General features: G+C 43.1%; 1 protein-coding gene across 1 annotated transcript in view; it reads left to right on the top strand.

Moving 5' to 3' along the window:
• The window catches only part of UTP20 (UTP20 small subunit processome component), a 184,114-nt gene that overhangs the window by 115,207 nt on the left and 42,499 nt on the right, over positions 1-26,408 (top strand). Inside the window, exons 32-47 of the mRNA XM_088467851.1 lie at positions 2,253-2,340; positions 3,391-3,534; positions 3,668-3,721; positions 3,802-3,954; positions 4,546-4,701; positions 5,113-5,253; positions 5,366-5,503; positions 5,839-5,978; positions 6,435-6,517; positions 6,640-6,926; positions 7,625-7,764; positions 11,337-11,493; positions 11,638-11,736; positions 20,842-21,009; positions 21,221-21,387; positions 21,852-21,999. Coding sequence (XP_088323977.1) covers positions 2,253-2,340; positions 3,391-3,534; positions 3,668-3,721; positions 3,802-3,954; positions 4,546-4,701; positions 5,113-5,253; positions 5,366-5,503; positions 5,839-5,978; positions 6,435-6,517; positions 6,640-6,926; positions 7,625-7,764; positions 11,337-11,493; positions 11,638-11,736; positions 20,842-21,009; positions 21,221-21,387; positions 21,852-21,999 — 2,263 coding nt within the window. The remainder of the gene's footprint in view (positions 1-2,252; positions 2,341-3,390; positions 3,535-3,667; positions 3,722-3,801; positions 3,955-4,545; positions 4,702-5,112; positions 5,254-5,365; positions 5,504-5,838; positions 5,979-6,434; positions 6,518-6,639; positions 6,927-7,624; positions 7,765-11,336; positions 11,494-11,637; positions 11,737-20,841; positions 21,010-21,220; positions 21,388-21,851; positions 22,000-26,408) is intronic.

Raw genomic sequence — 26,408 nt, 5'->3', positions numbered from 1 at the left:
GTAAATCTTCCCGAAGTCCAAGAATCTGTTTAATGGAAACATACAATACTGATATTACCTGTCTTTACTCTACACATTGCTATACTTTATACACATATGGAGGGAGTCAAATAGGACCTAAAATTGGATTAAAAGGGTCTATTTTGTAACTTCAATCAATGGTTATGTGCATTACTTTGTACCTATGTTTCTAACACGTACAGATGTGTCCTTGGTCATCTAGCCTCAATACACCACATAGCGCAATATGCCTGGTGCAAGGGAGCTGCTAGGTTCTGTGCAACTCTGCTAGCTTTGGGCACCTTTTTTTTTCTTCCTGAAAATGCATCTAAGTCGCAATGCGATGCGACTATGATGCACCTGGAGACTGTGCTGATTAATTTGATATGTGACGCTTCTATATATCTGCATGCGTTTTTGAGAGTCTGTAAATGGAACTTGGTGTGGAAAAAAGCTGCGGCTGCTGCATCGTAGCGCTTCGCATGCTTATTGAGAGACTCAGTTGCACACCGATATCCAAGTTCCGCAGACATATCAAATTAATCAGCACAATTTCCTGGTGCATCGCATTGTGACTCAGATGCCTTTTCGTAAAAATAAAAAAAAAGAATTAGCAAAAAAGACGCCCAGCACTAGTCTCAAGGGGCCAGGCGCGGAGAGAAGGGTAGTTTTGCGCAGATGTGTCCTCCCTTATCTTTTTTGTGGGAGGACACATCTGTAGTTTGTGCAAGTTTCCTTTTTTAGGGGGTTGTGAATATGCTGTATTCTGCATTTGCCCATTCTCAAGCTATTTTGTCTTTCCAACATTAGTGACTTGATATTACCATTGTAACCCCATGGATGAAGCTGTTAACTCTGTTATATAGTGTACTGTATCATCTTCACACGGTAATACAAGTCAGGGTTATTTAATAAGATCAGAGTTTTCAGAAACAGCATGATTCCGGTCATCACGCTTCAACTTTAACTTAACTGACATTTTTTATCAACAAAACCGCTCAGACATTGTCTTTTTTATTTTTAACATATTGTAATATTTTATTTAAAAAAAATAATAATTATAAATAAATAAATATATATATATATATGTGTGTGTGTGTTTTGCACCTCCCCATCCCCCCATGTCCATAGGCTTCCATTGTAAAATAACTTCCCACCCCCTCATGGCCATTGGCTATGAACCCCGTGGTTGTCATACAACCTAATAACATTACCCCTCAGCCACACCGCCTTTAATAGTAAATAAAATCCCTATTTTATAAAACACCCCCCCCCCCCTAAAACTCATGCTCCCATCCTCCTACTCTGTAACCAGTTTAATATATACTTTTTTTTATTTTTCCCCCCCTTTCCACCTCCAGCATCATATAGTTACCATTTCACCCCTATGGGCAACCGCCCCCCTCATGCAGAGTGCAGCGGAGCGTGTGTCAGGAGGGACTGATGATCAGTCCCCCACCTGCTTTAGCTGATCTCTGTACACGCAGAGATCACCCAGATAGTGCTTGGAGGGGCACTAAGTTCCCATCGCTACTTGATCCCCGGCGCATGCACTCCAGAGTGCTGTTCGCATGGCATTCAGGACTCGATTCTGGCAGTAATGTAGGCGGTCACAGAGCGCCGCATCACTGCCTAGGGGTATGGGGGAATCTGGGGAGATCAAGTGCAGAACCGATATCTTCTACCACAGCCAGGACACAGAGCGGGGCAGCCTGGTTGCATGTAAACATGCCAGCTGTAACACAGTCTCCGGTTGCATCACATACGACGTTGCCAAGTAAGTGGTTAAAGCTCCAATAATTTAAAATACAAAACCAGGCTGGTTTTTCCCATTAAATTATTGCCGCTTTAAAACTGTACATGAATTGCGCTGCATCTTAAAACTTGGACCCTTTTACATAATACCCTCAGCCTCGTTTTACTCCTGTATGAAAAAATGAGAATAAAATGATCAGATACATTGTAGGGTAGCTTTAAAAAACAAACAGAAGTAAGCCATTTTATTTTATTTTTATACAGCGCCATTACATTTAAATGTAATACGTATGGTTAGAAAAAAAAAAAATACTGGACTGATGTTTTTTTCCATTCATGTGCATCCTAATGTTTTATAGATAAAATATATATTTTTTTTTGTTGTTTTTTTTACTCTTGAATTGTCTTTGCAGTTGGGGGTTTGCTGGTGAATGTCGTCTAAACATAAATGTGAGAGTGTTGTAATATCTTGATCTGTAAATATTTCTGCTTTGCAGGATTAGCAAATTTATTCAGGACAAAGAACAGAGTAATATACTCATCAGCCTTCTTATATCCTACTTGTATAAAAGTAACACAGCTCAGGTAAGTAATGAGTATATTTATTTACGAGGGCAAGTTCTCTACAGGTGATACATTATTTTGTACACTAGTAGGACAAACTCATGTGCATTAAATAATTCATCTTTTTGGGGGGACACTGCTATATCTTGATGTGTAGAGGGCACTGTGACTGGAGTAGCACTAAGGCAAATTATAGCTCATTAAATAAATTGGATTCAATGTGGCAGATTTAATTATTTCTAAAAAGCAGAAGTCTGTCTATGTGGTTTTAATGGTTTTTTTTTCCTGCTCAAAATGTTGAACATTGAAGAATTGATCACCTATTTCATCGTTTAAAGCTGGCCATACACTATTCACATTTTTATCCAGCTAACCAATTCAATGATTATCTTAAGCCAGGTACACACTAGACGTTATGTCGTCCGATCCAGCAGATCGGACAACATAATGTCCACATCGGGCAGTGTGTACTGGCTATCTCGCTGACTATGCGCACTGACGGGCGATATTGTCAGCGGTGGCCATGCTGCTGAATGCAGCACGGCTGGTTGTATTCATGGTGGGATGGACCCTTAGACTGTGGATACCCCCTCCTATGGTTCCCCCATCCCAATCTGGCAAAGTCCAGTATCTGTTATCATGCAGTCAATGGAACCTCATGTTGTTTTTATTTTTTATTTTTTTAAACATACAATAATAGGCAGACAGAGTCCGCCTACTTCTGTGACATTAGAAATTCTTTCAGTTGGAGCAAAATCTGTTTAGTTGGCTGGTCTGATGAAAAAGTTGAATAGTATATAGAGTCACACTTCATGGTCATTTAGTTGGTCATATAATTCGGTTGATTAGTGGAATCATAAATTGGATAGTGTATGGCCAGCTAAAGACTTCATTTCAGGTTGTCTTTAATGAAAAAAAAATTATAGATTTCAACCATTCAATCTGTAAATAGATTGTACAAATACAAAGTAATTTTATAACGTATATAGTAATTGTATATTAAATGTGTCTAGGCTGCATAAATGTCTGAGGAAGTCTGGCTAATATTTATTACACATTGTTTCACATTAGGACACCGAGGTGGACATCTTGGAGACATTGCAGAATTTACTGAGACACTGTATGAACCCCATGAGTTTCCTGAAGCCATTGGGTAAATTATTTTCTGTGGTTCAGAACAAGTTATCCCGGCAGACACTCTGTATCACATTTCAGGTACACTTTGTTTTGTTATCTTGTATTTCCTTCTTTTTCTCCAGAATGTAACTAATGTATAATTTAACCTTCATATAACTTCATCAAGATACTTAGGTGACTATATATTAATCTTTTTAAATCTTGATTTCAGGTTCTGTCTGAACTCATCCCTGAGTTACAGTATATCACTGATGTTGCTGTTAAGGTTGGTGGTGTATTGCTGGGTTGTCCATTTTGGTCAGGTTGTATAAAAACAGATCCTGACTTTTTATCTTTGTTTCTTAGTTGAATGCGTTTGATCGACGACATTTGGATGATATCAACTTTGATGTCCGATTAACTGCTTTCCAAAAAGCAAATTCCTATATTAAAGAGATGGAGACAATTGATGTGAACTATATTCTTCCACTCATGCACAACTGTTTCTACACCATACAAGTAAGTATTTACTACTGCCCTCCTTTCCCATTAATTTACTTAGTATGTAGCTTAACAATTTGCTATGCTGCTAATATTGGAAATTGGAGCGAATATCAGTCTTAAATATGTATCTAATCTGGTATGGGAAACCCCTTACTTGTATCATATCCTAGTCTAGCTACAAACACTGTTCCTCTTTTTATAAATGTATGTATAATTGTTAGTGTAAGTTCTAAAGCTTCTTGTCTAAGGATTAGATTTACTAAGGCGCACATTTTTCAAATCCTCCGATCATCGTCGGAATTGACCGATAGTTTTAAGATGGCAATAGCCTGGTTTGGCACATATTTTTATTGCCGTTTTAAAATCATTGGTCAAAGCCACCGGTAATCAATGTCTATGAATACCTGCTCCGTACTAAATCTACCCCCAAATTACAAATAGTGATTGAAGACAAGATAAAACGAACAAGGAAAGTCTGCTCCTTTTTCATCTGACTTTTTTGTGCTCTTTCTGAGCAGTGGTTCCTTAATTTACAATTTGATTTCTGATGTACATAGCGCTTAATTTACATTGATGGTAATAAAGTAAAATGCTTCTGTATTTCAGCTTGGCGATATGTCTCTGAGTGATAATGCAGGTCTTTGCCTCACCAGCATTATGAAGCAGCTGGCAGCAGTAAAACACACGGGTACGGATTTCAGGGAGATCATTATGCGCACTCTTCTCGTCAGCTTGAAAATTGGGCTCAAAAGTAAAGTGGAGGTACATCAATGTGATCATAAACAATTGCGCATGTAGTCATGTTGTGTTATACTAGGGTACAAATGCATGCTTTCAGGTTAAAGGTACTGGTTTACTTTTTTTTTTTATTCACATGATCTACAGATATGTTTTAATGTATCTCTTATTAAATCATAACTTTCGAAACACTTTTGTATCTTTTGAAAGCCTTTTATCCACAATTTGTGTATTCACTCCACTTGGTAATATTGGAAATTGGAGCGAATATCAGTCTTAAATATGTACCTTATCTTAACTATATGTAATATCAGATTAGGACCGCCTGCTAGAGATGTGAACACATCTAATGACTTTAGGCTGCTGTGCATATGGACAAGATTATTTGTAGTTATGTTTTTTATTGACCGATTACTTTTTCTTTTCTTTAAAAAGAATATTCAGCAAGACTACACCACTTTGCTTTCTAACCTGATCCGTACTTTCCCTGAGCATCCGGAATTTTCAGACTTCGTTCAGCTTACAGATTACAATGATCCAGAAATGGACTTCTTTGAGAACATGAAACATATCCAGGTAAATGCAATGTGGCTGATCTTTGGTGTAACTGTTATGTAGTATATGGGAAAAACAGTGATCGTGTTACCTAATATAACCGTAATGTTTGCCTTTTTTACTTCTTCCTAAGATCCACAGGAGAGCGCGGGCATTGCGGAAACTAGCAAAGAACCTTACTGAAGGCAATACGGTGCTTTCCTCCAAATCCCTACAGAATTATATAATGCCATATGCCACTAGCACTATTTTTGATGAAAACATGCTTAAGGTATGTTGCTAAGAAAAATAATTACTTGTATGTCTCTCTAATGTGATCTGATGGTCTTGTTTGAAGCTTCAATTTTATGTCTGTAGTTCGTTTATCTTTCACTGACAGTTATTGATGTTAACCCTTGACTTGTAGCTTCAACCTTTAATGGACTTTATTTATATACTGTAACTAGTATTCATATGAGTTATCCCTTTTTGATGAACTGCGAACTAATGTTGCAACTGGGAGTGTAGGAGAGTTGTGTTGCTGTGGGTTTTTTTCTCACTATGAATATATTGTAATAACTTATTTTGTTATAATGGCAATATTAATGTTTCTTTGTTTTCTTTCAGCATGAAAATATGGTCACTGCTTCAGTTGAAATGATAGGATCTGTCTGTAAACACTTGTCCTGGTCTGCGTATATGTACCACTTAAAGCATTTCATCCATGTGCTTCAAATGGGGCAGATCAACCAAAAATTGGGTGTCAGGTAAAGTACATAGTCTCTTTAGTAATCATTTTGTTGATATAGAACTGCTGTAATTACAATAAGGCGCTTTTTATGACAATTATTTACATTTCCGGACACACTACATGGCCAATCTGAATTTATCCTCAGGGTTATTTTAACACCTCTGTGTCCAACAATTCTTTGCTAATGTTTAGTTTATTTACTTACTAAGTCTTACTTGTTAACCCACGTTTATAGAATTTGCTTAGTTATGATTTAAGTGGAATGCAACATTGGGAATCATTTGATCCCTATGTACTATTATGTCTGCTATCCACATTGGGAATACAGCAACATGAGAAAATGGTATATAAGTACAGAAACCAACTGAGCTTTAACACCGTGATATCTTAACTGTATAGAACCTGGAGTTTTGGGTAAAAATGCAAAGAAAGTGTTAATTGTATGTAGTAACTGTGTTCTCTGTTTGGACAGCTTGCTAGTGACTGTACTTGATGCTTTTCACTTTGATTATGGCACTTTGGAGAAACAGCTTCAAGCAGCTGATAATAGTGAAAGTGAGTAAAACTGTCATTTCCTTTACTTTCTATAATAGGTACTCTTATATCTTCATGTGGATGTATAGTTGTCTGTGCTTGTCCCATTATTGCATTATATAATTGTGCTGCCTTACTTGTAGCTTGTAAAGGTTCACAAGACTCTGAGTGCAATGTAGAGGAGGAACTCATGGAGTTAGAGCATGAGGAAGGAGAGGAACAAATGGACACTGAAGTGCTAACCCCCAAGGATAGTGATACTACTGTTAATGAGAACCTTTCTGCAAAGCTGCAGAGCAGTCCTAAAACATCTCAAATGATAAACTCCCTCCCGAGAAACAAGGAAGAATTGTCATCGCTCATCAGTCATATTCAAGAGACCGTGACAAACAACCTCATCCCAAAGCTGCAGAAGTGCCTTACTGCAAAGGTATGAATAATACCCAAAGGAGACCTTGTTTATTTTCTTCTGTTCTTCTCACTGTCAGACTGTGCTCTGTTTCCTTTTGCTCTTCCAACATGGTACTTATAGTAAAGACATTCATATTTACAGGATTAGATTTCTATCAGTAAAGACTGCTGCTATACAAGATTATGCATTTAAATCTGACCCACCCTGTAACCCCACCTATTTTAAACAGAATACCCCAGTGGCAATAACATAATTGGTATAAAATAAATATAATGAGTATACACTCAGCAGACTTTAATGATTATGCCTAGAACAGATCCACATGCAGTAGCTAGAAGGTCAGTTTTGTGACATCTCCATTTGTGCCAGCCCTTTGTCATCAAACAGAGATGGACCATACATCTATATTGCCCAACAACTGCATGATGTGTCCTTTGTTTATGTAGAGAATAAGTTTAGACCTCATATGGAGCCTTAAATGTTAGAAAGTTTGGACTCCATAAGAAAAACATAGTTATCCAAACATTATGTGACATAGTTTAAGCATGGTCATGTAATAATAATAATAATAATAATGTCTACTACTAACATTATACTTCAATGTATTTATTTCTGCTATTCTTGTTTTGAGCACTGATTTAGCAGCTCCTGTGTTTATCCTCTTATTGATAACGTATACTCACTTGGGTATACTTCTCTATTAATTGTTTTTGCAGGTTAAGAGTGATGAAGAACACAAGATGGCGAAAACCAAGTCCGTCAATGAAGACGAAGTGGTTCGTGTCCCTATAGCATTTGCTTTGGTGAAGATAATGCAGACACTTCCACAAGAGGTCATGGAAGCCAATCTTCCCAGGTATTATTAAAAGTCATAGGTTAAAAGACACACTAAAAATCTTATTTTAACTTATGCCGGATAAAATAGTGTAAAATTGGTTAGTTAGGCTAATTGCACATGGTCATGGAAAGCATGTTAATGATAGTGGAATCTGTTGATTCCAATAACGCCATACTACTCTTGTAGGTGAGGGTGGTACTGCATTCCCTGTCAGCCTTCCATAAACGGTTGGTTACACGCAATTCGATTTTTTTGTTTTTCCTTAATGGCAGTGGGTAATTACACTTAACTTTGTCAGTTTGACTACACTGACCAACTTTTGCACTGCACATAATACTCACCATGGCTGGTTAACATCCAGTCTGATCGAATGTCATTACCTATGGCAGAAAATTGGATCAAGTTATGAAGCTGAGCCTGAATTGGGGGCCTATTATTTGTTTTGGAAACAGCGAGTTGGTCATTGGTTCAACAGTTGTATAAATGGATCACAACATGTGTGACTGCCTTTAATCACCTGTAGCAGACTGTGGGTAGTGCAAAATATATTATTACTTTTAGATGAAGAATAGCTGTTGACCAAATGAACATTGGTAATGTATAATATAGGTCATTCTTATTTCTCTGGCAGCTATTTGGGATACTGCAAATACAATGGTATAGAGTGTGATGCAGAGAGACTGTACACTTAATGTATTTACCAGAACAAAAGCTCAGGGTCCTTTCCCTCTATGCCTCCAATGGCTGTTTGTGGGCTTCATTTTAGTTAAGTGCCCACCAGGAGCTTGTTGTGTGTTTTAGGTTTTTCTTTTCTTTTTTTTATTACATTTCAGTGGTATCTTATAGCTACAGCTAGGGGGATACATGGGTCATAACATCCACTTGCTAGCAGCCCGCTCCCACTGTGGGATCATCTTTGTTATTTTGCAAAAAGGTAGCCGACCCTTTGTATGAAGCTTATAGGAGAATGGTATCTTATTTTGGAACCGTGCAGTTTGTACTCTTCCACTCTTGGACCTTCCAAATCCAGTTTCTGGTCCTGTGGTTACAGCCTAATTCTCTTTTGGTGAATTAATTATTCAAACTGTCACCACCTACTCATCCCTCTTATAGAGACCGAAAAGGTGTAATATCAAGGTCATCCCCTTTTCATTTGGGATTAGGTAGTGGTGGCATTTAGCATTTGTCAATAGTCTCTTTGGTCCATAGATGAGGCAAAGATTAACTATAAACATTATGCAACAAGCATAATAGGGACAATATTATTATTCATCCCAGATGTGGAGAACTGTGAAGCCAACCTTCTGATCTGGTATGTCTATCATGATGGGGAGTGGTCTCTACATTCTTGTTCTTCACCCTGATTGTGGAAAAGTGGGGTCAGCCAGAGGCTGACTTTAAAGCCTCTTGACTGAACCACAAGGTTTCTCGGTACTGCACGAGGACCAGCGACACAGACTGTAACCCTTCCTTCTTATCCCTGTGCTGTCTCCGGTACTCAAGAAAGCCAAGACAGAGGGTGTACCTGTTATTTCTGGATGTCCAAAAAGATCTTGGTATTGTAAACCAACATTCTAGGCATGCTGCCTCAGCAGCGGTCCCTTTTGCCATCAGAAGGTCATTCAAATCCTAATCGGGGCCAAATCCATGTCTCCTCGAAAAATACCCATAGGGTGTGGAAGACGTGTATAAATTGGTATGAAGTTCACACTTCATCCTTTAATTTGGCATAGCTCTTGTCCTTTTTACATGGACAGTGATTTGAGATTGACCTTTCTAAAAGTCCAGGTTTTGGCCCCATCAGTCTTCCTCCTGAGGTAATTGGATAGCATTTCTTCGGGTTCAGACTTTTCTTCAGGGGATATTCCACATTCACTTACCACATATACTGCTGCTAATTTTATGGGACCTACAGTTGGTTCTGCTGGCATTGCAGAAACTGCCATTCAAGCCTCTTGAATCCATTGACTTTAGATTCCTAACCTTGAAAGAGTCTTTTTTTTTAATTTTGTTTCTGACTATAAGGGGAGAGCTGTCATGCGTGCCAACATTTTCAGTTTCAGCACAAGATAATGCCAAGATTCCATCAGAAGCACGTTTTTGTTCTGCAGCAAGATTTAGGGGCATATTCATCACTCTGTCCCTTAAGTGGTCCGATAGTTTGGTATCCGACTTGCTGCGAGTTGCAAGTTCAGATACCATATTACCGCTAAGCTCATGCATGTGCACTGCTGGGGAGCATGTAGTACGGAGGGAACTGATCAGATCCCTCTTTGCAACCCAGTAGGAAGGAGTGGGGCACCTGAAACCAAGGCAATCTGAAGGTGGATGGCTTTTGTTCCTGGCTGTGTAAAGAGCCCACAAGATATAATGAATAGGACCCTTAGCCTCAAGAAGTGGAGAATCCTCTCTATCTACTGAATGTGGTTAGAACTTGGCTGGACAACATTGAGAGAATGTCTACGTTACTTAAAACGGATAGTCCAGTTTTTAGCCCTTTCAGAGGAAATTGACTAAAGTTCAATTAAGCCCCTGGAATCTGTTGATTCTAATTTAAGTTCCTAAACTGGAAGGTGTATTCTTATTTTTTACTGGCTATCTCCTCAATTAGCTGAATATACTGCCTTCTCTTGCAAGTCTGTATCTGGTCTTACCCAAGGTCAGATGTGTTCTGTTTACCAAAATTCCATCTATACGAAGGTATTGTTATCCCTCCTCTGGAAATTATCTAACCTCGGGAAGTGAGGTTTCTCTCTATTTTCTAAATGTGGTTAAAGCCTTGAGTAGCTATGTGGATAGGTTTTCTTCCTTGCGTAGTAGAGAGAGCCTCCTTGTTCTATATGACACACACTAGACATTATGGACAGCAATGAAACCGACAGTGGGCAGATGGAATACAACTTCCATCATACAGGTGTATATCTTAGAGAAGGCTCCAGTTCCTGGCAATCTTTCATCCCCCTCTGCCAGATCATTGAGCGCCTCCTTGGCAGTGCGGTGTGGAAGGTTAGTTAAAAAGTTGCGCCGTACTGCAACTTGGTCCTTTACCCTTACTCAAAACCCATATTTACCAGATTGCGTTTTTGGGTCCCAGAGTTTTGAGCACAGCTATGTCTGAACATACACCTCTCCCACCAATGGCACCTTTGGAACATTTTCAAGGTTAGCAGTATCTAAATAGTGAGTGAATCATCGCGAAGAGAGTTTTTCGGATTCATACCATTAAATCTTTCCCTGGTTCCTGTCCATTTTTCGCTCTATATTGTTTGAATGCTTAGTTCTGTTATAGCCTAAGGACTTTGCTAGTTTGCAAACTGAACTGTGATTTAATGAGGAGTGAGGAGACATGTTACAAATCTATTCTGAGTTTTACAATGAATACCTAGTTCTACAACAGCACCCTCTACATTGCAAGGTCAGCAGTGTCCGCCAGATAGATTAAAAGAAATCTATTTAACGGTGAGTACCGAAAAATCCTCTTAGTGACACTTTAACATTTTATTTTGCAGATACACACTCTTGAAGATCATTATTAATACTAAAGAGACATGGTATTTTACTAGTATTTACTATTTGTCTTGTCATTTCAGCATCCTGTTAAAAGTCTGTGTTCTTCTGCGAAACCGGTTCCAGGAAATCCGTGACATCGCTAGGAACACTTTAATTAAAATTCTGGAAACTCTCGGGTCGCGATACCTGCACTATATATTAAAGGAGATGAAAACTGTCTTAGTTAAAGGATACCAGGTAATATCCAGCAAATTATATACCCTACCTAGACACTCTGAAATGTTTTTGTTTATGCTTTTTAAATGACTTGATATGTATGTATTTCTTTCTTACTATTTTCTGCTTTAATTGTATTCCTTTGTTCTCTTGTTATAAAACTAGGTTCATGTGCTAACATTTACTGTGAATCTACTGCTGAAAAACCTTGCTGGCAGCCTGAAGAGCGGAGACCTGGACAGCTGCATGGACATTCTAATTCAGGTTCAAAACAAGCACTGACTCTTAGATGTATAAGGCATACTGTTTTCCCTAAATAGAGACCGTGTGTATAGAGAGCAAAGGGCCTGATTCAGAGCCGGACGCTATTTGCGGTCGTTCGTTCAGAAAAAAGGGGTGGCTATTCAAATGAACCGTTCGCTCTTTGCGGTCTGTTCACGCCTCTATCTGAACGAGCGAACAAAACTTGCGGTCGTTTTTTGGGATACTACGCCCCCTGGCCGCTCGCATCCTATGTCATGTCCGCTATTTATTAGATTAATCGAGTACATCGACCAGCGTATGAACTGCTCGCTATTCTTGTGGTTGGTTTTTGCTACCGCAATCTTGCGAGCAGTTCTGATTATAAAATAACCCAGTGACGTGGTCAATGACGCTGCTGTATTAATTATGCACACCCATAAAACGCCCGTTTTGACCTTTAAGCACGCCTGCGTTCTGATCTCCACTCCCCATTTTCAAGCACCTTCCCCTGTTACCACCCACATATGCCTCCTCCTGTCACTCAAAATAGCAGGCATTCGCTATTTAGCGAACAAACGATTTTCGGCCGCACTGACTGGTTCGCGCATGCGTATTACTATCCGTACGCATGCGCAGTTTTGCAAACCTCGCTCGGAACGAACGAGCGGCCGCTTACGAGCAGCTCTGAATCAGGCCCAAAGTGTCCAGATTTGACTGCTATCTGCTTAAATATTATTGCTAAAAGTGCAGCTGCTTTCCTTCAGAAAATACATACAGATGGATTCTCGTAGTCCGTGGCTTCAATTGCGCCAAACAGCCCCTCTTGGCGCACCAGTTCCCAGGTGACTCTGCTGTGCCGATTGTCTTCCTCGCTCAAAGTGTACGTCTTATTCATTAAAATAAAACAACTGGATGCAACAAAACTACAATGCTAGACTACATTGATCAGTGCGATGTGCAACATTTGTACATTGGCGTGTGGATGAGTCTGAATCTGTATACAGAGTGCTACGATGCTTTTTCTCACGCCAAGTTCCATTGTGCTTCATTTGCGACTTTGTACGTGTTTAAAACGAATTCCTGTGTGATTAATGACACAGCTCAGAGTCTCTAGTACACTGTGAGTGGTGTTTTGTTGCATCTGCGATGCGATTGAGACGCACAATGTAAAAAAAAACACAGTTTGGAACGTCTGTTGCGCCGGGTGTCTTGCACAGCTTGGTGTATAGAAGCTAGGTTTATGAGGACACATTTGTATTCAAACCTGGTTTTTTAGATGGAAGGCAATGTCTTTTACATGGCAGAGTAGATATGCATTGTCCATTTTTGTGGGAGAATTTATGGGACCATTTGACTTGAGAGACTTTCCTGTTTATTACCAGTTATTTATATAGCGCGCACATATTCCGCAGCACTTTACAGAGAATATTTGGCCATTCAGGTCAGTCCCTGCCCCAGTGGAGCTTACAATCTACGAGGTGTGGCTATTAAATAACAAGACTGTACTTGAGGTAAAAGGGAGTGGGGGAACATTGACCTTGGACTATCCCAAAATGGTTTTGCAAGTTGCACCCCTATCGCACAGATACTTTCTGTTACACAGAGTTCAAAGAAGTTGTGTTTTTCCCATGCGTAGTAAAAATGCTTAGCTGAAAAGTAGAGCAAAGTGTTAATTTTTTAGTTAAATTGAACAAAATGCCCACCGAATTTTTCCGTATGCTAACCGAAGCTTACGGGGCAGATTGTATGTTACGTGCACATGTGTTTGAATGGCACAAAAGATTTAGTGACTTGTATGAGGATGTCGAGGATGATAAATGTCTCAGAAGGTCTTGCACATCATAAACAAATGAAATTGTGAAAATCATTGAGAAAATTGTTCGAATTTAAAGTCGACTGAAAACAGAAATGCTAAACATCGACAAACTGTTAGGCAAGTTTTGCATCAAGATCTTAACATGACAAAAGTTTGTGTTAAGATGGTTCCATGGCTTCTCACTGCTGAGCAGAAAGAATATCGAAAGAGAATTTGTACAGACATTTTGGAATAAATTCAAGCGAATAAGCATTTTTTAGATAAAGTTATTACCTATGATGAAACATGGACCTCCCAGTACGATGTTGAGACAAACCGCCAGTCCATGAACTGGAAAACACCTTCACCACCAAGAATGAAGAAAGTGCGTCAAAGCAAATCCAAATTCATAGTAATGTTCATTGTTTTCTTTGATATCAAGGGTTATTTGGAAGACTGGGTACCAGAAGGTGCAACAATGCATGAACATCATGTTCTAGCAACTTTGTGGGAAAGTATCAGAAGGAAGAGTTGTGGAAAAATGGTTTCATCCTCCCATCAGGACAACGCACCAGCCCACACAGCTCTCTCTCTGAAGCAGTTTTTTTTGCTGAGAAACAGATTGCAGTGCTAGAACACCCTCCATACTCGCCAGAACTAGCACCATGTAACTTCTTTCTTTTCCCTAAAGTCAAATCTATACTCAAGGGAACCTGTTTTGCATCAGTTACTGAGGTAAAAAAAAACGGAACAGTTGAGACAGCTGATAGATAATGAGCTACAACATGGCTTTGACCAATTGAAAATAAGAATGCAGCAGTGTGTGGTTGCAGAAGGGAAGTGCACAGAAGGGGAATGGAGTTAAAATGTACTTCATATAATTAAACACAAATAATAGCCTCAAACTCGTTATTTAACAGTCACACCTCATATATTGCCTACCTTATGCACACACACACAACCACTAGGTATTAACCCAAAAGGGCTAATTTTCTCCTTCATCCACTAGGGGACACTGGAGTTCAAGACAGTGGGTATAGACGGTGGTAGAGTAGAGCCTGGCACTTTAAATAATCTAGAAGTGTGACTGGCTCCTCCCCCTCTATGCCCCATCAGCCCCAGTTTTTAGAATGTGCCCGAGAGAGCCGGTCGCACATCAGGCTGTCTCCAGCCTTTCTCATATAATCATATTTTAAGCTTTTATACAAGCAATGAGGACAGGCAGGCTGCTTACTGTGGCAGTCTGCCTGCTACGTGGGAGCCGCCGGGAGGGCACCACACGGCTACTGCAGTCTGTGTCCGGTGACCCTGAGGGGGGACTTTAAACAGAGTCATCGGACTCCATGAGGACCCGCCACAACTGAAACCGGTTCGTGTCCGGGTTTCCTCATTTGGCCCCCAGCCCAGCAACCCGGCCGCAGCAGTCCGTAAGTATATCCCACTACTCCTGACTAGCTGGAGTGGTGGGCCAAAACGCTGGGCTCAGGGACAGCGCACACTGCATGGCTGTCACACACTGCTCCTTCCCCCTGCCAGTGAAAGTGGTAGTGTCGGAGCTGCTGACTGACTTATTCCTAGCCATCCCCCTCCTATTAACGAGGGGATGGAGTCGGGCTCGTGCTCTAAGCCCTCATCTGAGAGCAGCGCGGTCTGCCGGTCCGTTAGCGCTGCTGCGCTGACATACTCTGCATTAGTCCCCCCGGGAAGGGACCTCAGAGGTACCTGGGAGGGCCTCCTGCCGCGTCTAGAGCGGGCAGCAGCAGCCCCCCCATTATTAAAATGGCGGCCGCACTCGGGGAAAAGCCACGCCCCCCTTCGCGGCCCTAATTGCGGGGCAGCCCAACCAGCGGGGCAGCCAGGTGTGAGTAAGACAGACGCCGCACCGCTGCTCACTAAATAGTGCAGCACAGGCGAGGTCCTGCCATCTGGTGTAATGGCCGGCTTCAGGAGGCCAGACGCGTCCCTCTACAGAGGCAGTTGCAGCGCTGACAAGCAGCGCGATCCTTGGTAAGGAGTACCCGCGTAAAGAGGCTTCCCTTATTGAGCGGCCCAGCCTTAGAAATGTATCTGCTGGTCCCGCACCCCGTTCTGCAGGGCCGGGAGGAAGGTTGTGTTCCCTACATTACGCCCAGCCCACTCTTTCCTAGTAAGTGGGCAGAGGCGAGCATAACAGTGCACGCGCGCGCGCACACACTGATAGCCGGGATTTTAGGGAAGGGCGCGTCATGCATAATAGCCGCGCCATCTGTACCACTGCCTGCCGCTGGTTAAAGGTGCAGTGCAGACCAGCGCCTGAAGAGCGCGGCTGCCTCCTAACTCCTGCAACAGGGTTAATTAGCGTGGGTATCCTACGCGACTCCCTCCTTCTCCCACGCTGGGAGTGCTGCTAGCACAAAAGTAGAGATAGGAATATAGGGCTGGCTACAAATAAGTATCAGCGCAGGGCTCGGATCTCTCCACGGCTCTTGCTGTGTGGAGTTTGTATGTTCTCCCGGTGCAGGCAGCACTGTCTTTGCTTAGGCTGGTTTTAAAAAATTAGCAACGCTCCTCATCTAGATCTCAGGAGGAGATGCCGCGTCCCGCAGCTCCTGGCTGGGCTGAGCAGGCTTCCCTGTTAGCTATAACATAGGGCTAATAGCCTTACGTTATACCAGCACAATGCGGCTCCCCGATGCAGTGCTGTATGACCTTCACACTCCTGTCACAGCAGGACAGCATCACCGCTTTATACTATTAAGGGGGCTAGCAGCGCTGTGCTAACTGGAGTGTAGCAGTTTGCACACGTACAGCGCGGTATTCATGTACAAACAGCGCCCCCTGTTTCCCTTTTAAGGACTGTAGTTACTACTGCACACAAGCATGATAGCTCAGTGCACTACCTGCAGCAGGGAGTGCTTTAGCGTGGGTCTCTTACGCCTTCCACACTGGGAGTGCTTCAGCGCAAAGGGTAGGGGAGGCCCTGTCCTTGTATGACAGGAGTTTAGTGCTAGCTACAGTGCATAGCTGGTTGCTAGCTGTATGGGAACTAGCCCAATTCCCTTTTGCACCATAACACCACGTTAGGCGGTTCTGAAAGAGGCCAGTTCAGTCGATGCATCACAGCTAGAAGCGAGGGATTGACGAGACAGTCCCGCCAATGCAGCGCCGCTTGGCAGGCTTCCCTTCGTTCTATAACAAAGGGCGCCTAGCTTAATCTAATGGCTTGGTATCTTAGCTTGTGAAGTATCATAGCCTCATGGTGTACTAGCTCTACTGTTCTGGTGCTGCTGCCAGAACTTATGGTTATAGCATACCCTTCACCCAGGGTTAGCACATTTTGGCGTCCCATCCCCAGGCTTATGCCTCACATGGGCTCGCCTTAAAGAGGGGCAGTATCTTCCCATGCATATATGTGGCAGCACATATACTACATTACTACATATACTACATTATAGGCTGGTCTTAAAACCTTTCACCAGTTTTCTGTGCTTACTTTAGAAGGTATGCATATGTGCATCTATTTATTTCTCATGTGTTCCCTTCGGCAGCACATACAGGAAGAGGTTAGTAACGTGGCATTGCTGCCTCACAGCACTGAGGTGGTCTTTTTGATTCCCACTTCGAAAAATGGGTTAATCTGGCGCTAAAATGGCTCACCTGCTAAGGCGAGTACACCTGTAACAGAAGGGTCCCAGGATTGAAACCAGTCTGGGACAGCACGCAGCTAACATACCCTGCCCCTGCGCAGTAGCAGAGTGACGGCCACACGCGGTACATGAGCAGTTCCCCTGCGTGGGGGTAAGCCACGTGTATGGTATGTATATGTGTGTGTGTATATATATATATATGTAATATGTATATTGTATTTTATACTAGCCCTGCAGTAGAACATATACATGCTGGAGTGAATTTTGTCCTTGGGCTCAGTTCCTTCCATGGCTTTAATTTTTGCTCATGTTCTAATTTTACAATATTATTGTCACCTACTAAATTTGTATGTAGGTATGCATATGCATATGTGGATATCGCTTCTTATCCTTACCATAAGAGCAGGGGTAGGATCTGTTGTTATCAGTTTTATGTCTGATACCTTGCATATTGATAGAAGGCTGCGATTGGAGGCTGGACTCCTGATGCGGTAGATGGTACAATAACTCCGCTTAACACGATCTCTCCCGGGGGATTGGGTTGTGTGTATATACATGTATATGTGTAGGAGGCCTATACTTCTACAAGCATTAGGTTACCTATAATACCACGCATGGGAAGCCGCCAGGGATTACCAGAAGCTGTAGGCTATATCCATACATATTATATGGTGGCTCTATAATCTAAAGTCATGTGCTGCAGCTTACATAGTGATAGTCACAATTCCCTAAGGCATTGCTTCTAGTATGGACCCTAGCCATGTCACATGTATATAAGGATATATACTTATATAGCTCGGTTCATGTTAGTCTATATCTATGGCGCCCCGTTTCGGGGGACCTATTATCATTACAGTGATGCACTTGGTAGCAAACTGGTAAGACGCTCATTCCTTGTATGTATATTTCCTAATAATTGGGAAACAAAAACCTGTTTTCTGTTTAACCCTACTGGGGTTATCACTACTGCTATCTCCCTTCTTTGCTTGGGATAACTAACGAGTTCTATGTCTAAGTACAGGTACCCTTCTCAGTATCGATTCCGATACTCCATATTATTGTCGTATATCTCAATAGAATGAGTCTAAAGGGCCCTTAGGTACAATTCATATCTTGAAGGCCTAGGGCCACCTACCGATTTAGGCAGGGACAGACCTGGGTTATATTAGATTGGTGGGCATAATACACATTGTAAATATTTATGTAAGGATACTTAAACTAGCAGACCGTTTTTGGGGTATAAGTATAATCTTCAGATACACGTCTCTAATGGAACAGGCTCAGGTATAGAGTCCTGTTTTACGACCTTCTTGTCTCCACTAACATTCTGCTAGTTTCCACAGTATTTTCTACTGCACATCTCCAGACTGAAGTACGTGCTGTAGGGCATTGGTCTTAGCCCACTGAAGCTACTCTCTATTCCTAATGTGGCGGGTTGCTTTGCGATACAACAGGTCAGTGACATTCTACATTTCGGGCCAGAGGGCTTCTGGTCGCTCACAGGTGAGAGCTTACCCACTAATGCCTCGGTAGAGGCTCCTATTTCATGTAAACTGACATACATAGAGTTCTTCTCCCTTACTGCCTCCTAGCAGCCATCCGCTCTTTTAATCAGTTGGCTCTACACTTTAGAATTTTCCTGGAGTGTGGGTGCATAGTTACAACATTGAGAACCAATTCTACTAGAATCTGTTGGCGTTATGGACCAAAGCACATCTCTGGGCTACTGCACATCTTTACATAGAAGTGTGACAGTCACTATGTTCCACTCAGGGGGCCTGGTGGGTTTCCTGTTCAGTAGCTGTTGATATTTTTATCATACTGACAGGTACCTGACTGGTATCTTCCTGGTTGTTTTCATGCTATGTTCAGGCCAGCAGTTACTACTACCTATGCACTTCCATCATGTTGGAAGTTGTCCGTTGTTTTCTCTTTAGCGTCAGGGTTTCAGTTGCTGGTTTATTCCTGTTCTCAGAAGGGGTTGTACTGCGGTCTGACCCTCTGGAAGGTATTGTAATCTCAATCTTCTCGAAGCCGCCTCGGCCTCATGCCCAGGGTGATCTCCACTCGTTGGAGATTTCTATGGTCTCATCCTTCCGCTGGTTCACAACTTTGTAGTAGTTGGACTTTCGGAAGGGTTCAGGGCGACTGTGCGGCCTTGACTTTTACCTTATACTTTTTGTGAGGAGTCTGTGGACTCTCTGTTTTTGTAGATTGGTATCGTTATACTTCTATCTATATGAGTTATGTCCAGCAGTGCTGGTATTCTGCTATCTGCAAAATGTGGCAGCTTCCTGTTTCCGAATCTGGTACGGTTTCCTCGAGGTTTCTTCTCGGGTTACTGCCCTTCTCCTATGGATTCGGGTAGGAGTTCTCTGCTCCCAACAGTCTGGCTTGGTCTGTTTTCAGCTGAGTTTACAGTGTTCTGATGCTTCTCATCTGAGGGTGTTTTCTCGCTAGCCGCTTATTCCATTCGATTACTGTACGTTGTGGTATTCTGTGTCTGTTCCGCACGGAGTTCTGGTTGTCTCCTGGCTCACGACACTTGATTCTCAGCTCTTGCCTTCCGTTGAACCTCCGGTTCTATGCGGTCCCTGTTCGGTTGCCTGAAGGGTCGGCATGTTCTCCGCGCTTCCCACCCGGGAGGTTGGCTTTGGGACGTCCCCACTGTCTTGAACTCCAGTGTCCCCTAGTGGATGAAGGAGAAAACAGGATTTTGGTACTTACCGATAAATCCCTTTCTCCGATTCCACAGGGGACACTGGACGCCCGCCCGGCGCGGCGTACCTGCCTGTTGTGGGTCTTTATATAGTTGTGTGGCTGCATGTGTTCCCTGCAGTGGTTTCCTCTGTTCTCCTTCAGTCGGTATTGGTCCGTTCTGTGGTCTTCTCCTTCTCCTCGTTTTCCTGTTGTCCTCCGTCTCCTCTCGGGCTCAGTTCTTAAACTGGGGCTGATGGGGCATAGAGGGGGAGGAGCCAGTCACACTTCTAGATTATTTAAAGTGCCAGGCTCTACTCTACCACCGTCTATACCCACTGTCTTGAACTCCAGTGTCCCCTGTGGAATCGGAGAAAGGGATTTATCGGTAAGTACCAAAATCCTGTTTTTTTTGTCATGAGCCATTTAACCTACCAGTATAGTTTTGGATTGTGGGAGGAAAATGGAGTACCCAGAGGAAACCCACGCAAGCACAGGGAGAATATACAAACTCCAAACAGTTAGGGCAGTAATGCTAATCATTACACGATCCGTGCTGCTCCATTATTATGGTTCAGAGAAGCTAAAATCTTGTTTAGGGCACCAAATATGTCAGAGCTGTGCCTAACTTTGTGGACTGTCTCCTCCTGGAAACACTGGTGCCCAGTTGGTAGAGTAGTTTGGATTGATCAGGATGTGATAGTCTCAGCTTAATGTCCTCTTATTGTGTATTGGAGTATTGGGAGGTATGGTTAGGTGTTCAGATTTAGATGCATATTGTCATGTTTCCTCCCATTTCAAACTTTATTACACAGCAATATGTAAGAGTTCACTGACCTGAAATACTTTGTGCTTCTGTAAGCATTCTAAAGAGGTAGTTATTACACACTTTCTCTTCTACTTTTTATAGTTTGAAGATCCCCATGTTAAAGCTTATATCCTCTATTTTATTATTTTGTAGAAAATATTTCAAATAATTTTAATATTAGTATTTTCTTTTGCATGAAGATTTTCAATAATGAGCTGTTTGGGGACATCGCAGAAGAGAAAGAAGTCAAAGGGATAGTCTCTAAAGTCATGGAGGCTCGAAGCAGCAAGAGCTATGATTCCTATGAACTCCTCGCGCAGTTTGTTGGAAAAGACATGGTTGTGTCATTAATCCTTCCCTTCAAAGAGGTGAGATGTGTGCAGCTGTCAGATCATGTTGAGATCTGTAGTTCAACAACAGATGAAGAGTCGTGCCTTCCTCTGTGGTAGCCAAAGTTAGTACGTGTTACAGTAGATCTCAGAGTAATGATGGATTGAAATAAAAAATACATTCTTTTCATATCACACTGTGTGGAAGTCAGTACATAAGCATTACATAAGTGTTGCTGTTAATTTGCAGGTTTTGGAGAAGACGACAAGTTTAAAGATGGCCCGTAAAGTGCATGAAGCCCTTCGCAGAACAGTTTTTGGTTTGATAGCCAACAAGGACATGACGGCAGAGTCCATCCTGTTACTGAGTTATGGCCTCATCAGTGAAAACCTTCCACTCCTAACAGAAAAAGAAAAGTAGGTTTTAGTAAATTCACCAAAAAACAGGTTGTATGTATGAATTTTTGTTTCACAAACAGGCACCTTTCTCACACGCGATATGATTGGAGACTCACATCACTAATCTCTGCTGTGTTAATGTTTAGATGCCTAGTTTAGCCCCTCACACCAAATTTACAAATGGCCATGTAGTAGTTTGCTGAGCTGTAATACTCTGTGCTGCTCTTTTCATTTCTAATGCCCTGATTGGCTTTAGGTTTTCTAAATAATTTCATCTCTTGCTTCTCCATGTGCACCATGTTTTCAGAGATGGATGCTGGGAGGATGGGCACTGTAAACAGAAGCTGATTGGATTGCCAGTTCCTACTGTTCAACCAGCTCTAGCATACTTTCCATATCCATTGCATTGATAGATTGAATCTCTCATACAGTAAATGAATGTTAAATTTGTTTTATTTATTTATTTTTTTATTTTTTTTTAGAAATAAAAACTCAGAAATGCTTCCTTTAGATCCCCGTCTTCAACCAAAGAGCTGTTTGCTAATTCAGCCCACTCTGCCTCGCGGGGGAAGGAAAGCAGCTGTTAGCAGCAAGACCAACATGCATGTTCTAATAGACTCTGGACTGAAGGTTCGTCATTACAGAAATAGTTTACAACCTGATTTGTTGTGTAGACTTTTCTTTAGCTTGCTTTGTTGCAGTTGTTCTTCACTTTTCAGGCAGTGTATACAAATGTGTCCTCATACTGTGGCTTCAGTCGCACCAAACAGCCCCTCTCTTCAACATTTGTACATCTCTGTGAGAATGAGTCTTAATCTGTATACGAAGTGCAACAATGCAGTGGCTGCATTTTTCTTCCCACGCCAATTTCCATGGTGCTTCATCAGCGACTTTGTACGTGTTTAAAACAAATTTCTAATTTTCTTTCGTACAATGAAGGATACCTGGACTGTGAGCTATAGGAGCCTTGGCACCAAAGAATTAACTTCTTTGCAATCAGCACAGGCTCCTCCTCCCCTATACTCTATACTAGGGGTCTTCAACCCTTGGCCCACAGAGCTCTGTCGGAGCTGTTCCCCACGGCCAGCCAACAGGCTCCATTTGCCTGGCGCCCGCTGAGACTTTGTTACCAGCGGGCGCCCGGCTCCCTACCTGCACCGTAGGCTGGAGCTCACTCCTGAGCTCCGGCTTCCGGCTCCCACAGTGTGTGCAGTGCACTATGGGAGAGACGTCATGACGTCTCTCCCATAGGTCAGACAAAAGAGCAACCGGGCGGACTGGAGGCAGCAGATGCGGGAGCTGGGTTTAAGGTAAGCCATAGTATTTTTTTTTTTTTTTTGTAAGCCGCTTCACTACTGTGGGCACTACTACTAGGGGGCATTACTATTAGGGGCACTATTACTATTGGGGGCACTTATTCTAGGTGGCATTACTATTAGGGGCACTAATACTAGGGGACATTACTATTAGGGGCCCTACTATTAGGGGGAATTTCTATTAGGGGCACTAGTACTGGGGGCATTTCTAGTAGGGACAGTACTACTAGGGGGCATTACTATTAGGGGCACCATTGCTAGGGGTATTACTATTGGGGGCGTTACTATTAGGGGCACTAATACTAGGGGGCATTACTATTAGAGGCACTAATACTAGGGGGCATTTCTAATAGGGGCGCTTGTACTGGGGGCATTACTATTGGCAGCATCACTAATGGGGCATTGCATAGGGGCACTGCATAAGGGGCACTACATAAGGGGCACTACCACTACTGGGGACACTGCATAAGTGGCATTTCCACTGTGGGCACTGCATAATGGGCAGAACTACTGGGGCACTCAATAAGGGGTACTACCACTACTGGGGGCACTACATAAAAAGCGTTACCACTGTGAGCACTGCACTACCACTACTGGGGGCACAGCATATGGGGCGTTACCACTCCTGGGGCACTGCATTAGGGGTGCTACTGCTGTGGGCATTGTGTAAGGGGCTCTCCTATTGTGGGCATTGTGTATAAGGGGCACAAATGTGGGCATTGTGTAAAAGGGGCACTGCTGTGTGACACAACTATGTGGTGTAATGTGAATTTGGTGAATCAAGATTGTGCTACCGTGTGGCGTATAGCTTAGTGGCGCTCGGGCTTCGTTTAATTTGTTAATGTGGCCCACACTGTGTAAAAGGTTGAAGACCCCTTCTCTATACCCTGCCTAAAGCCCGGGAAGCCAGTTTTTCTTGGTGCTTTCAGGAAGAGGGTAAGTTTTTTAGGACTGTGCTGCATCATCTGAGCTGTTAGTCATTGTTACCAGCCACCTCTGCCAGCACAGGGGAGCAGCCGCAGCCAGACTCAGGGGCATGTAAGCTGCTACTCACTTTGTGGGCAGCAGGGATCATAGCGGCAAGTGGCAGCAGCGGTATGGGCAGCCGGCGGTACTTGCAGCGGGTACACAGTCTCGTCTGTGTTACCGCTAGACCCCCAGGGACATGGCTGCAATGGGGGCACCATTTTTAGGTGGCAGGTCCCTAGGGTTAGCAAGAAGGGGGTGGAACCTTCCCCGGTTCTCTCCACCCCCCTTCATTTGGCTGGTTCCTGTTCCTGGGCTCACCGCCAAAGAGTCCATTCCCCTCCCACTCCCAGGTGTTGAGCAGCCATCTTACAACACTGAACTGCCTACCTACATGGAGATAAGACCTCGTGCCTTCCCTATACCTCACTCTTGTGGTGTCAGATTATTCTCTAATCTCCCTCTCTATTACCCCTGCTGCTGTGTCCTGTCCCCCACATACTTTCCTCTGTGTCTGCTCTATCTTCCCCCATGTCTTCTCTCCTCCCCTTGCTGCTGTCTCCCGTCCCCCACATATTTTCCCCGGTGTGTTGTCCGCTCTGTCCCCCATCCCCGGTGTCCTCTCTCTTCCCACTGCTGCTGTGTCCCATTCCCCACATTCTCTTTTTGAATCTCCCCCGCTCCTCCACCACCTCCCGCTTCTTCTCACCTGTCTCCTCCCACCCGGACCGGCGCCATGGAACCTGGACTAGAGAGTCGGAGCAAGAGGCAGGTGGGCTGCACACAGGGCTGACACAGGCCTAAGCTCTGCAGATACAGCAGGGAGGGGTCTGAATAGATCCATCTGCTGGCTGCAGTGGCTGCCGTGTCAATCTTCACAGGCTGCTATGTAAACGGCTTTGCTGCATCCCAATACAGCTTTAATCAAGATATCTTGGTTAAAGCCAGACAAAATGTTTAAGCTTCCGCAATGTTTTAAGTTTTCGTATCCTCTCTTGGAGTTGGATACAAAATTGGGGTAGGTGCCTTCTCCTTTAGATTCACCAATTACTAGACTGACAAAAGCTACAGTGATCTCTACTTCAAATTCGGCAGCGTTAAGAGATTCAGTGGATTGTAAGATAAAGGTTATATTGAAGTCCTTATTTGCAATTACAGGGACAGCTCTGTGGCCAGCCCTAACTGTGGCTTGGGCAAACAAGGCAATGGAGACATGGATTGATCAATTGTCAGAGGGAATACTGTCCGGTATGGATCCATCAGACTTTTTTGTCATGCTTAAAACTGCTGACAGTTAATGGTGGTTTGGTCCAGAACTGGATCACATCATTTCCCAGGCGACAGAATGCTTACTTATTACCTCCTAGGGCTATAACTCTTTGTAGTCTGGCAACTAAACATTTATTTACTTGTAGACTTGTTCCAGGTGGAATTTCTGCTCTCCGTTATTACTTCAATAATGGCCGGGGAATTTCTAGCGTCATTGGACATCAAAGACTTATTTACATGTACCAATCTTGGCAAGGAATTGCAAGTTTCTTAGGTCTCCAGTGTGTCCCCTGCATTATCAGTTTCAAGCTTTACCCTTTGGGATTGCTACAGCTCCTGGGGTATTTACCAAAGTTTGGGTAGCCATGCTGTCTTGGTAATGGATAGAAGGCATTACCATTCACCCTTACTTAGACGACTTACTGATTAAAGCCTAGTACACACTAGGTCAACTGACCCGTTGACCAATCTGACGATTGGCAAGTACATACACACTTACCAATTGTCTGCCCGATGTGCCGGCTTGACAGCTCAACTGGGCAGGCATTTAAATTTGCCTGCCCAGTTGAGCTGTCAATCACGAATGGGTCCCTGCAGCATGTGTATGGACGATCGGCAGGTCGCCAGTACACACCAGCAGATGACTGATATATCTTTCAGATATATCGGCCATCTGCTGTACCGCACAGCAGATTGTATGTGTCTGTGAACGACGTCGCACACCCGGCGATGTACTATAGATTTATTGCTTGTTCAATGGAAAGGGCGATATATCTATCAGTTTGTACCCAGCTTTATGCACGATTGAGTGCAGCTCAGCCTTCATTTGCAGGTTTTAATTTAAATTTGGAGGCGCACGACTGAATCAGAAATTTCCCTAAGTCCAAGCTGGCGCCGTCCCAGTGTTTCTCTTATTAGGGATGCTGTTAGACACAACTCAAAGTTTTCCTTCCAGAGGGAAAAGTGGCAGTCTCAGGAGTGTCATTCCTGGAGTGCATGAGAATTTTGGGGAAGACTGTGGCTTCTTTCGAAGCCGTCCAGTTTCTAAAGTCTTCAACACCAAATTCTACTTAATTTGTCCAGACGGGAGCTGATACTGGACAAACAGTTGTTCAGGCTTTCTCTTCTGACATGCCATTTGCTCTTATTGCGTCTTCACAAACCAAATCTGACAAGGGAATTCCAGTTCTCAGTTTGGGACTGAACTCTGGCCCTGATTCAGAGCCGGACGCTCTGACAGAGCGCTCACTCTGAAACAGGGCCGGGCTATTTTTTTTTTTTAACAGACTCCTGGCCGCTCGCATAGCTGTGGGTGACCACCCACAGCTATAGCGAGCGGCCAGGAAGATGGTCGCGATGGTCTAGACCATCGCGACCATCAGGTTTGCGACAAGACCCTTGTGGTAGGGTCTCGTTGCCGCAAGCCCCAGAGAGATTTTGTCTCTAACAGAGAACGCCTATGTTTGGGCAGCCACTCCCCCGGCCCGC

Source organism: Taudactylus pleione, unplaced genomic scaffold, assembly GCF_031769625.1.
Source record: "Taudactylus pleione unplaced genomic scaffold, aTauple2 ptg000077l, whole genome shotgun sequence".
Classification (NCBI taxonomy): Eukaryota; Metazoa; Chordata; class Amphibia; order Anura; family Myobatrachidae; genus Taudactylus; species Taudactylus pleione.
This window is presented reverse-complemented; position numbering and strand designations above follow the sequence as displayed.